At 32.3% G+C, this 12,199-nt stretch overlaps 1 protein-coding gene and 1 non-coding gene across 3 annotated transcripts in view; one reads left to right on the top strand and one right to left on the bottom strand.

The window, feature by feature from the left end:
* Positions 1–10,761, top strand: part of MINDY2 (MINDY lysine 48 deubiquitinase 2) — a 71,568-nt gene extending 60,807 nt beyond the window's left edge. For both annotated transcript variants that reach the window (XM_065941864.1, XM_065941863.1), the window contains 3 exons: positions 1,105–1,278; positions 3,826–4,032; positions 5,293–10,761. In XM_065941864.1, coding sequence (XP_065797936.1) covers positions 1,105–1,278; positions 3,826–4,032; positions 5,293–5,421 — 510 coding nt within the window. In that variant the 3' untranslated portion in view covers positions 5,422–10,761. The remainder of the gene's footprint in view (positions 1–1,104; positions 1,279–3,825; positions 4,033–5,292) is intronic.
* LOC136172741 (U6 spliceosomal RNA) lies at positions 1,655–1,757 on the bottom strand. Its single transcript, XR_010664089.1, has one exon. It is a non-coding gene; the product is annotated as a U6 spliceosomal RNA (small nuclear RNA).
* Positions 10,762–12,199: the final 1,438 nt, after the last annotated feature.

Here is a 12,199-nt window from a genome sequence, read left to right as displayed (position 1 = left end):
CCTTATAAATTAATCCGTGTCTACAGCTGATTCTTGACTGTAACTGCTACTAGACAATAGAAAAGACTTTGTGCTCTAGGAAGCACTGTGTCTCACAGGGCTGGACACATAGTAAATGTTCAAGAGTAACTACTTAGGTTTTTTTTTTTTTAAGCTTCAGAATTTATGCAGTAATTTTGCTACATACCACAAGATTCTTTAAAGGAATTTCTTATTATTAATTATTAAGATTGTGTATAAGTGAAAACTTGATAAGTATGATTCTCGTGCAATTATAAGCACGATATTAACCTGTGGGAACTCTAAGTAATTGAAAGTCTTGTCCTTGGCAAATCTGAAGAAAAAACTGCTTACAAGCATTATACTAGGGACCCTTTATATATGATTGGAATTAGAACTGATGCATATGAACAGTTAGAGATCAATGCTAAATTCTATGATAATGACTATAAAAACATTATGAATACACTGATTCAATAAATATTAGACTCCAGCTTTATGAGACAGCCTATAGTAGGCCAAGAGATAGGTTATAAAGTCTGGAGAGCAAGGAGGAAAACATAATTATTGTATAGTATGATTCAGTGCTACAATAAAAAAAGTACAAAGTACCATTGCTGTATAAATTAAGAGCAGCAATTGGAGCAGAGAGGGAAAAATTGATATGGATTGGATTAGTGATATAGGCTTAATTTTTTAAGAAATAGGCAATATTACATAATTTTATTATACTATATCTTGTTATTTGATGTATTTTTTAGGGACTTATTGTCTAGTATTTTTCTATTTTGTGAAAGGAGATTAAAAAACCCCAAGGGGCTGTTTATAAGTTATGAATTAGTTGAGATGCCAAGAACTCCTAATTCTCATTATACTATGGTATAGCAATTATAAACTATATTCAAAGTCAAGTGGATATAACTCAGTGAGCAAGTAAGTTATCTGCTTGGTCTACTATTTATTATGTCATGCAGTAGGATGACATAACAGGAAATTAGTAGGATTAATTATATTTTAAACAGATTATAGAATTTCTTTTAAATTATAAATATTTTTAACTAGTTTTAATCAACTTAACAGTCCTTTTTCTTATTTCTTATTAAGGGTCTACTATATTTGTTGGTAACAGACCAAGGATTTCTCACTGAAGAAAAAGTTGTTTGGGAAAGCCTACACAATGTTGATGGTGATGGAAATTTCTGTGACTCAGAATTTCATCTGCGGCCTCCTTCCGATCCTGAAACTGTATACAGAGGACAACAAGATCAGATAGATCAGGTAAATATGTTGTTTTATCTTCATATTGTTTTATTGTTAAATGCTCATTCCTTTCAAATATGAATTTAGTTATTCAGAATTTTGAACTAAAGATTTGTTAATATATCAATACTTGTGAAATTCTGATACTTACTAAATAGCTAAATGATTATTCTACATTAATTGTACACTTTGGTTCAGAAGGCCTGATTATATTGAACTGTGAAGGTTGTGGTAAAGAGTTTGAATTTCGTTCTAATTGTAGGAGGGAAGATATGCCAGGTATTAAACATGGAAGTGACAATGATCTTTACTTTACCTTTTTTTTAAAGTGAGGTAACATTAGTTTATAACACTATATGTTTCATATGTACAACAGTATATTTCTACCTCTGTAAAAAATATGGAATACTTCACAAGTTTGCATGTCATCCTTGCATAGGGGCCATGTTAATCTTCTGTCATTCCAATTTTAGTATATATGCTGCCAAAGGAAGCACTGCTTTACCTTTTTAAAACCCTGCTATGTGGCAAATGCATAGGAAGGACACTGGTGTAAGCAAACTAGCAATTTGCTTAGCCTTAGTGGTAGAAACGAAGAGATGAGTACATATTTGAGATCTATTTTGGTTAGTCAGAAAAAAGTAGAACAGAGGGAGTCTTCAAGATTGCATGCACTGGGTAAAGAGTAGGGGCTATTCTAAGCCTTAGAATCAAGGTAAGGAGGAACAGATACTTCTACAGCGGGAGCTGCACTGCTGGTAGAATTCTTGTTTAGAACTGAGATAAATGAAATTTTTGCTTGTTGGCAGGTAGGCTTAGAGCCACAATTGTGTTTATTACTGGAAGTCTAACAGTGATGTGACATTTTCTTTAACTGAGACAGAAATATGGTTATGTTAAACAGTTGGCACATGTTTTGCTGATAACAATTTAAGTGCATAGAGGCTGTGTTCATTTAACCAGTATTCATTGAGCAGTTGTATTGAACACTGTAACTAGGTCCTGGGGACACAAAGATAAATCATTCTGTCCTGTTCTCAGAGATTTGGCAGTCAGTTGGGGAGGCAAGTATTTTACTAACTAATATATAAGTTCTGTAATTGCAGTTTGAATAGCAAGCTGTGAATGGACAAAAGAATACTTGATTCAAACAAATGCTAATCTTTCTAGGACTCTCAACTTTGCTTTGACAAACAGCCATAGTAATCCATACTCATTTTCCTCCAGAAGGTATACAGGGGCATTGTTTTTAAATGTTATTTAAGAGAAATATACAAGATTTTTAAACCACTGTATATAAAAAATATTGGCACAGAGGGATTGTAGTAAAGCAGTAGATTGCCACAGTAATCTAGTCATAAAATCTTGAGAATATATGTATGATATTGTTTGCAAAGTAACAAAGAAGGGGGTCTTTGCTGGTGGTCCAGTGGCTAAGATTTCACGGTCCCAAGGCAGGGGGCCCAGGTTCAATCCCTGCTTAGGGGACTAGACCCCACATGCTGTTACTAAGAGTTCACATGCCACAACTGAAAAATGATCCTGCATGTCAGATTGAAGATCCCATGTGCATCAACTAAAGATCTCCGTTGCCACAGCTAGGACCCAATTCAGCCAAATAACTGAATAAATAAAAATAAATACTTTTTTAAAGTATCAAAGACTTGATAAAGAGTGGAGTTTGAAGAATCCAGGAGAAAAATGTGAAGGACAATTTCTTGATGCCTCTAAGATGATCATGCTAGATAGTACAAAGTGTTCACAGGCAATGACCTTTTACGTAACTTCTGTGATTATTTATAATTCTCTTACTTTGAGAGTGCACTGGGGGAGGTGCACAGAATAGTCAAGTTTCATTCAGCACTAATTTTGTAATAAAAGTGGACATTAAGTTAGATGTATAACTTTTGACCAAAGATGCGTCACTTTATCTCATAGGAAATAATCTGAGTGTGTGTGTAGGAGGAAGAAGAGCGTAATTAAGTAATTGAATATGATTGTTTGGTGGACAGCTACACTGGCTTTAAAAATTGTCTTTGGAATAATATTTAATAAATAATTTGGGTCTGTGTTTACGATTTTTTTAAAACAGAAGACTTTTATGCTATTAAATAGAAAATAGATTATGATAGTTTCAGGAGCTGGAAGATGTGTTTGAATCCGTATGTGAATATAGAAAAAAACCAAGATGAATTATATATTAATTGCTAACAGTAGTTGACTCTGTGATGATGATATGGTAATCTTAACTCTCCTATTTATGCTTTTTTATTTTGTATCAATTTTCTATAGACCTGTGCTTCTCTCCTTTATAAACTTTCTTGAATGCCTTATGTACTGCTTCTAGAAAGAATTTTGAATGAATTTTTAAAATATTGATAACAATGGCAGTATTCCTGAAATAATACTATTTCCCAAACATAAATAATAAACTTTTATATTTAACATCTAGTATGTTTTTCAAAAGCCATTTTCATAGATTTGTAGATATAATCTCTGTATTTATACACATTAGTTCTTGGGTAAAATCTCACAGCTAACGATGGTTATCATTTAATTTCTTAGGACTATCTTATGGCTTTATCTTTACAACAAGAACAGCAGAGCCAAGAGATCAATTGGGAACAAATACCTGAAGGAATCAGTGATTTGGAACTAGCAAAGAAACTCCAAGAAGAAGAGGATCGACGAGCTTCTCAGTATTACCAGGAACAGGAGCAAGCGGCAGCAGCTGCTGCGTCTGCTTCTGCCTCTGCTTCTACACAGGCCCCGGTAAAGACTAGCGTTCTGACTCTGAAATACAAGGATCATTTTAGCAATAAAGAAATGTATGGTGAGATCAAAACTTTTAAGTTAGGTATTGACTCTGTTAGCATTTTAGCATCCATGGGTTTTATGACACAGTCCTAAGTTTGTGATTATCTTAATATATTTCTAATTTAGTTAAATTTATTTTTTCTGAGGTTTTGATCGCGAGATTTTCTAAATTAAATTCTTAATAGCTTCATACAATATAAACCAAGTTGAACAAATCTTTCCTATCAGTTAGAAGGCAGTATGAGGTACTGCTGGAAAGAATGGACTTTGGAGCCAGATAAATGTGGATTTGCATTTTCTGCTTCTGTCTCCCCTTACTAGATACACCATGGGCAAAGTCCTCTACCCCTCTTAGCCTCATTTTCCCTATTTGTAAAGTAGAAGATAATACTTAACTCTTAGGTTTGTGGTTAAGAGCAAATAATGTTGCACTTAATCCGATGTCTAGCATGTGCTGAGTATTCAACAAAGGTTATTAGCACCTTTCCACTCTTCCCTTTTCCCAGTTAAATGTTGTAAGCACTGGAAATATGACTAAGGTGTTTCTATTAGTTAAATCTCATTAAATGAAAAAAAAAATTCTCCTTCTTTTATGTTTAACTGTACCATGCTACAGCTGTTTCTTTGATTTAGGTGTACTAGGAAGCATGATGTCTTTTAAGTTATGATGAAACTTTAAATATAGAGGTCTCTATTAACATAGGTATAACATTTCTATTTCTAGCTCAAATATTGATTACTCCAAGCTTAAAAGTTAAAACCTACCATGTTATGGTTAGCTTTTCACTGAAGTTCTCTTATTTCACAGAATACACATTTCACACCAAGTCCTCAGGTTCTTTTTCCCTCCTTTTAAAATCTGTTTGTTATAGTATGTGTAATAAAATCTTGGAGAACTACTATAGTTTGCCAGAAAGGTGTCACTTTCTTTAACTGTCCCAAACTTTAACATAAATTGTCTTTAAATTGAATCTTTAGGCGATATAATGCTACATGTTATTTATTGTTTATTTACTTACAATAATGGATACATTAATTATATCTATTCTGAATGATACAGGCAATTACGCAGATACCATATAACATTAAAAATTTATATACCAGTTTTTTTCCACTAATGATTCCTTTCACTCTCATGGTTTTTCTTTCTAGGTAACTCTGCTTAAGCATCTTAGAAAAATTGTGATAATTTCTTCCTGTTTATTTTCCTTAAAGCAAAGCCAGCCAGCACAAGCCTCTCCGTCAAGTGGCAGACAATCTGGAAACAGTGAACGTAAACGAAAGGAACCACGAGAAAAAGATAAAGAAAAGGAAAAGGAGAAAAATAGCTGTGTCATTTTGTAACAAGTAGATTCTGTTGGAGCCATCTGTGTGTCTTCAGAAACAACCATAGGAGGAAAGGAAGAAAAACCGATAAATACCGTCTGTGCCTGATTTCCCAATGGGTTTTGTTCATGTTTATCAGGGGAAAGGTTGTTACTTAATTACAATCAGACTTTTTAAAATCACGCAGTACACTCTTTATGAGCTGGAGTTTCATGTTACAAGTTGGAAATGCTGTGTTGTCATTCATGAAAAATAATGCACTTGTAGCCAAATAAGTAAATAACAGCAAATTTTGTGTCATAGTGACATTCATAACTCATATCAGTTAGTAAGCTATTTCATCTTCTGTTCTAACAATGAATAGAGATAATTGATTTGTCTGATTCCTTCCTCAAATCTAAATATTAGCACAATAGTTTCTTAAATTAATTTTTACAATGTTAAATTATGATCTGATCCATGAGAAACCAGGGGTTTAATATAGATTTAAAAAGAAAAAAAAAAGACAAAAATAATAAGAATAAATAACCCTCAGTTGTATATTGGACTAGTTCAGCCCTTGAACAGCTTTACCTTTCTTTAGGAATGTACATTTTAGATATACCTTGAGAAACTGATAATGGAACTTGGATTTAATTTAGATGGAATAAAAAAATAAAGATTTTATTTCTTTTCCAGTAACAAAATTACATAACACTAATACTCATCAAAATCAGATCTTAATAACTTTGTAGTATTGTAAAATTTTGAGGAGTTTTAAAATCTTTAATATAGGTTACTTGGACCACAGTTACTATTTATTCAGTGTGACAAGTGAGTATAAAGAGGAAACCATAGTGGATGCTAGCCCTTGTAAATATAGGGATGTACAAAAAGAGATAGTTCAGTGTCTACCTTTTTCTATAATTACCTTGAACCTTAAAATTTAAATCATGTTTATTTTGTAGAAAATTCAGTATACTTATTAAATTTTAAAAAAAAAGCACATTTCTGAAAGGATGTTAGACAGAGATAATCTCTGAGTCTAGTGGAAAAGCATTATTAAAAATCTGTTTGACGATAGATAAGAATTTGGAGGAATTTATGTAGAAACAATCAAGATTTTTCTAACTTATGAGAACCAAATAACCTATAACATCTTATAGTGTTTCTAGGATTCAGAAAGAATATTTATTGAACTTTATTATGAGGCAACACATATTTTCCTGTATTTCTATAGTTTGGAAAACTATCCTTGATAGTCCTTTTTATATGCTTTATATTTAAAAATTTGTTTTAGTCATTTTGAAAAGACTATTGCTGCTGTAAGTAGTTATGTGATTTACATTCTAAGCCTCAGTAAATTTGTCTGTTCAAGAGCATCTTAATTTAACCTGAGCATCCACTTAGAGAATGCTTTTTGTGGTCTGGGGGGACGAAAGACTACAAAAAAAAATGTAGTCTTGATTTCTTAAGCTATGTCCTTAACATTCTCTGTGATCCAAGACCAGTTGTAGGATAAATCTGTATGTAAAAAGTAAGGTCTTATTTATGGATGAAGTTATTCTAAGGGAAATATTCAGGGTCAAGCTGTATCTTTTATGTCCGCCTGTATCACATGTCTCTTTATGTTATACCATTTGTTATTCCTTCAAATTTCACATGCTAGCATGATAAGTCATCAGAGAACCTGTTTGGTTTATAAAACTTTCATACAAAATATTTGGTGAGCCTCTTGACCATAACCCAGAATATGCATATATTGCTCAAGTAATCAGATATAAGATGTACTACACAGTTCTCTATTAGCTCAAACAAGTTGATTTTTAGGCCAAGTTTATTCTTGATATCACTCTGTTGGTTAAAGGAGGAAACTCAAACCTCACAGTTTGTTTTTCCCAGAACAGATAGTAGTGTCGGTGCATTATATTTTATTAAGAAACAAAACAATAAATCATGAGAAATTTTTAAAAACGTATTTGAGGCATGCTTTTCCATAATTATATTCTTAACTATTCATTGCCCTTGAAAAGCATATGTGTAGAAGTTATTCCTCTGTTAGTTGTTACTGTCTTCTTAATTTGTTCCAAAGACAACACTGCCATTCTGCATTCCCATTGAAGGAAAAAAAATTTACTCAAAACCAGCAGTGCTGCTATCAGATAAGTAAATGTCAATGTATACTTATAAGAAATAAGTAGGAAATGTAATGTGTTTGTTAATTGAGCCTTTTTCTATGTAATATTTCCCAGTTGGGCTTTCTTACATTCCTGGAATTCAGTTTGGTATACCAAGAGTAATAATGATAAAATGTTTACTTTGAATACTGTGGGGGAAAAATTAAATGTTTAATTCTGTTAAAAAAATTTCTTAGAGATCTGGTTTTGCATCCTTAAAAGTAAAAAAGAATTTAGAGTGATTATGTTTTTATTTTGCTCAAGTCAACAAATTACATATTCATACATTTCATTGTTGGTTTGGGTATATTGGAATTTGATAGTGGTGTATTAGTCTTTCCTTCACAGTATTTTGTAATGCTTGAAAATTGTTACATGTATAAGACTAGCAGAAATTAGAACGTAAACAATTTTGTTTTTAAGATTTATAGGCTAGATTAGAGGCACATTTGCATAAACCAGTCACCATTAGAGCTAGCAAAAGAGGCAGATGAATGAATGGATACGGTTGTTGAACTTTCTCGTACTTTCAAAGACTGTTCCTTAAGGTTAGTGACCAGTCTTTATTAACAGTATGAAAATTTTCTCATGTCAATCCCATTGAATCAACAGTGCTGTGATTTACAGTGTTATTGACACTTAAATATTGTGTTTTGTGTGTGTGTGTGTATTTCTGAAGCAAGAATCTATGACTTCTAATAGATTCTCAAGGGAATCTAGGAACTTTCCACAAATTTAAGACTCATCATTGTAAGCATACACACACCAAGCTATTTGAGGCAGTTAAAACTGGCATTTGGCTGCTTCCTGTAAAATGCTAGTTCAATGTGCATAGGTAAAGTAACTTATTTCATGTTTCAAGTTGTCCAGTAAGTAGTTGAATGAGACATAGATTTAAGTATTAGAATTAGGCTTTGGGATATGTTTTCTGTCTCACATCTCTAGTATTTGACTACTTACCCCACATTATGTTTTGAATTCTTCCCCATACTTCTTGATCTTAGCTTAATTAACAAGCAGTGTACTATCAGATTGATTGAATCCAACATTAACCATTTTGTACCTTCACAAAACCGTAACATTTTGTTTTCAATGAATAACCAGCTCAGTTCACTAAGAGACAAAATATCTCGAGAGGAAAGAGGACTAGAAGTCAAATATATATTTAAAAAGAGAACTATATTAATGTTGACCTTTCAAGCAGATACTTATAAAATTCTGCTGGACAAAATTCAAGGCAAGAATTTCTAGAGCTGTCCTAAAGCAAATCATTTATTTTTTTTATTTTTTTAAAAAAAGCAAATTGATGGCATTTCATTTAACTTTCCTATTAAATGAAGTTATAGTAAAACATGATGGAAAGCTTATGGCTTTTACCTATCACAAAATATTTGGACATACAACTTAAACCCTAATAATAAATTTACTAAAATTTGATAAAAAAATAAGATGGCATTAAAGATATAGCATATAATTTGTATTTTAAGGAATGGGAAATGTGAAATTCTGAAGCATTTTGTGTGAAAACCTGGCTTTTATCCTGCCTTCAGCAAATTTACTGTGCCTCAGTTTACTCTGTATCTAAAGAGTGCTCGTTTTTAGTGCTTTGCACCTTCGAATATAGGGCATAGTATAAGCACAGGGTATTATTGAAATAATCATAAATATTACACACCTTTTGCTCTTGAATGTGTAGGTTTTTTCCCCCATGGCACTATTTCTAAAGCCAGATTTTTCTGAATGCTGTTAAAGTGTGGAGAGTTGTCTTGTGTTTGAGTATGGCATCATCTCTTCCCAGGTGTGTGTTTGTTTTGTTTTACTGCACTGTACAGTATGTGGGATCTTAATTCCCAAACCAGGGATCAAACCCATGCCCTCTGCAGTGGAAGTGCTGAATCTTAACCACTGGACACCAGGAAATTCCCTCTTCCACACATGTAGAATTTTACAGTTGCTTTTGTGTTCTGTAGGGCTACAGAATCTAAACCAAGAGTATTTGGGAGTATAAAAGCATTGAAAATCTATTTTTTCCAGTATCTTTAATATATCTAAATATTTAGATTCTGTTCTTTCATGGAACAAAGTACAGTGGGATCAGATTACTGATACATATATGTAAACTTTTTTGCTGGATGAAATTCATTTAGATCTCTCATGTACTATCCTTTTTAGGATTATTTAAATTATTATTATTTTTTAACTATAAACTGTTATTTGATAATATACAGTTAAATTTCTATTAGAAAGTAACCAAAAATAGTAAAAGAACTAACTGCAATCAGAGTTCAGTTCTTAGGTCCTCTAGTTATTGAGTGTCATTTTTACAGATGTCCGACACTCGAGAAAACATGAAAAATTGTGGTTACTCTTTTGGAGTTTCACTTTAAAACTAAAATTATAATCAAAGGCTTCTTGAATAAAATATACTGCAATACAGAGATAATGCAGTCTAAAGGGATAAATTGCAGGACCCTGTTAATTTATTTTGAAGATTTATCTAAATTTTAACTCATGCATGTCTCTTAATCCCATTGTTTCTGCTGTTAGAAATTAGAGTTTAGTAAATTGTGATATGCATATATGTATTTTATATGAAGGATTCTAATGTCTACCTTTCCTTTTCTGATCTCAAAAAAAATTCAACTCATAATGCAGGGCAAAAGTGTTCAACTGTTGCCTCAAGCTTAGCTTTATACTGTTGACCTGAGAAAGAGTGAGATTTAGACTTGTCTACCTATAATACATTTTTTTACAGCATAGGACTGTCCCAGAAAAGGTGTTAAAATACCATGGCAGAAACAAAACCTAAGCTTTAAACCACTGTAGATTTAAAGATCAAAAAGTTGTAGTACTATGTTACAATGTCTCTACTTAGTCTGATGTTAACCCTAAGAATTCCTTCAAACCACTTAATAATTTGTCACGATTAACTTTAAAGAATTTTTATCTATCCTTACTGCAGTATCCTGACAGGCAGAGGCACCCTAGATTAGATGGTAGACAAAGCAAAATATTTCTGAAGGTGATCCTGGCTTCTTTGGCGCTAGTGTAGTTACAGCTTTAAGTAAGAATTCAGGAAACTATGAAGTACCCATTTAAATTCTCAAATCAAAGACCTGTCCAAATGAGTATTATAACTGAAATACCCTGCAGAACAGTTCTAACTAATGAAATGTGTTTTAAGATTAAGATTGGCTTTTAATCTGTCCTATATGTCTCTCAATTTTATCTGTTTTTATTGTTTTTTACATGGTAGTTGAATGAAATTGCCATTTTTTCCAGGGTATATAGGATATCCTAGAGCTTTACAAATTTTTAAAGATGAAAATTTGAAAAGCTTCCAGTGGTTTTTGTTAAAATGCTGTTTTCTTAATAAAATGATAACTATTGTTTTTACAGATCCACACATCACAAGTAGGATAATGTGATCGGAGACTGATGTGTGCTTGCTACCCAACAATCAGCAAAGGCATAATCTTCACTTGTGAAACTTCAGAGGTACCCTGAAAGTAATTTCCTAAAGTTAGTGCATGTTTCTTTTTTCCTTGAATTGTACAGAATAATTGGGATGTGGCACATATTTGGGGGCCTAGCAAGTGAAGTGGTGTAACAACTGCAGAGAAAGTGATCTTGAAATATAACAAGAAAAAAGGTTTTCTTAATCTCCCACTTTATTGTCCAGCTATTTGGGTCAGGAGGTTGCTATGATAGATCTCTGAACCAGGCCAAGACTGGCCAACTGAAATTGAGTTCTCAAAAAGTTTAAATATATCGACTGTGTACGAGTGCCTATTTTTTTCTCCTTCTTTCCTTTACTATCTTAATGCCCTTTCTGCTTCTGAAATAATACATCTGTTTTGCTTTATGACCAGCTTGAATTCCAGTTGTAGAATAATCGCAGCCCTAGAGGTTGATAGAAAAGAGCATTGAAATACAGTTTTTGAATAAAAACACCTAAAAGCATCTCCCCAGCTTAGGGTTGAACTGAATTTTTAAGAAAATGATTGTTTTATGTGCTAATTACACTAAAACTATTTGAATTTAAAAACTAAGTAAGTTTCAGAAGTTTCACTTTTGGAGGATACTCCTATAAGGGGCATATTGAACAAACATGAGAAAGTATAAAATATTTCTGAAGGAATTATTCAGTATTATTCAACTTTTAGTTTCATGTTTGTTATTGTACCACAAAGATAGTGTCATTTTTGGATTAAAATGTCAGATTTTTGTTAATATACTTAAATCTGTAACCAGTGGTAACACTATTAGTATTTTTTATTATAGATTATATTTTATTTCAATAAACTTTGATATTTAGACCCAAAAGTATTTCTGCTATGTATATTCATCTCATTAAGCTACTTCTTATAAACATAAAATAAGTGGGAAAATGGGGAATTAACATTAATTCACATTTACCTAGGATTGGCTCTTAACATACTTGGACCAACTCTTTTTTTTAAACATTTTTTTTTTAAATCTTTTCCAATGTGTCTGTTTTTGTGCCAGTACCATACTGTGTTGATTACTATGGTTTTGTAGTATAGTTTGAAATCTGGAAGGGTAATACCTCCACCTTGTTCTTTCTTCTCTGGATTGCTTTGGCTATTCAGAGTGTTAGGATTGTTTTTCTGTTTCTG

This window comes from Muntiacus reevesi, chromosome 7 (assembly GCF_963930625.1).
Source record: "Muntiacus reevesi chromosome 7, mMunRee1.1, whole genome shotgun sequence".
NCBI classification, from domain to species: Eukaryota; Metazoa; Chordata; class Mammalia; order Artiodactyla; family Cervidae; genus Muntiacus; species Muntiacus reevesi.
The sequence above is the reverse complement of the archived record's forward strand: the minus strand, read 5'-3'. Positions and strand labels throughout refer to the sequence as shown.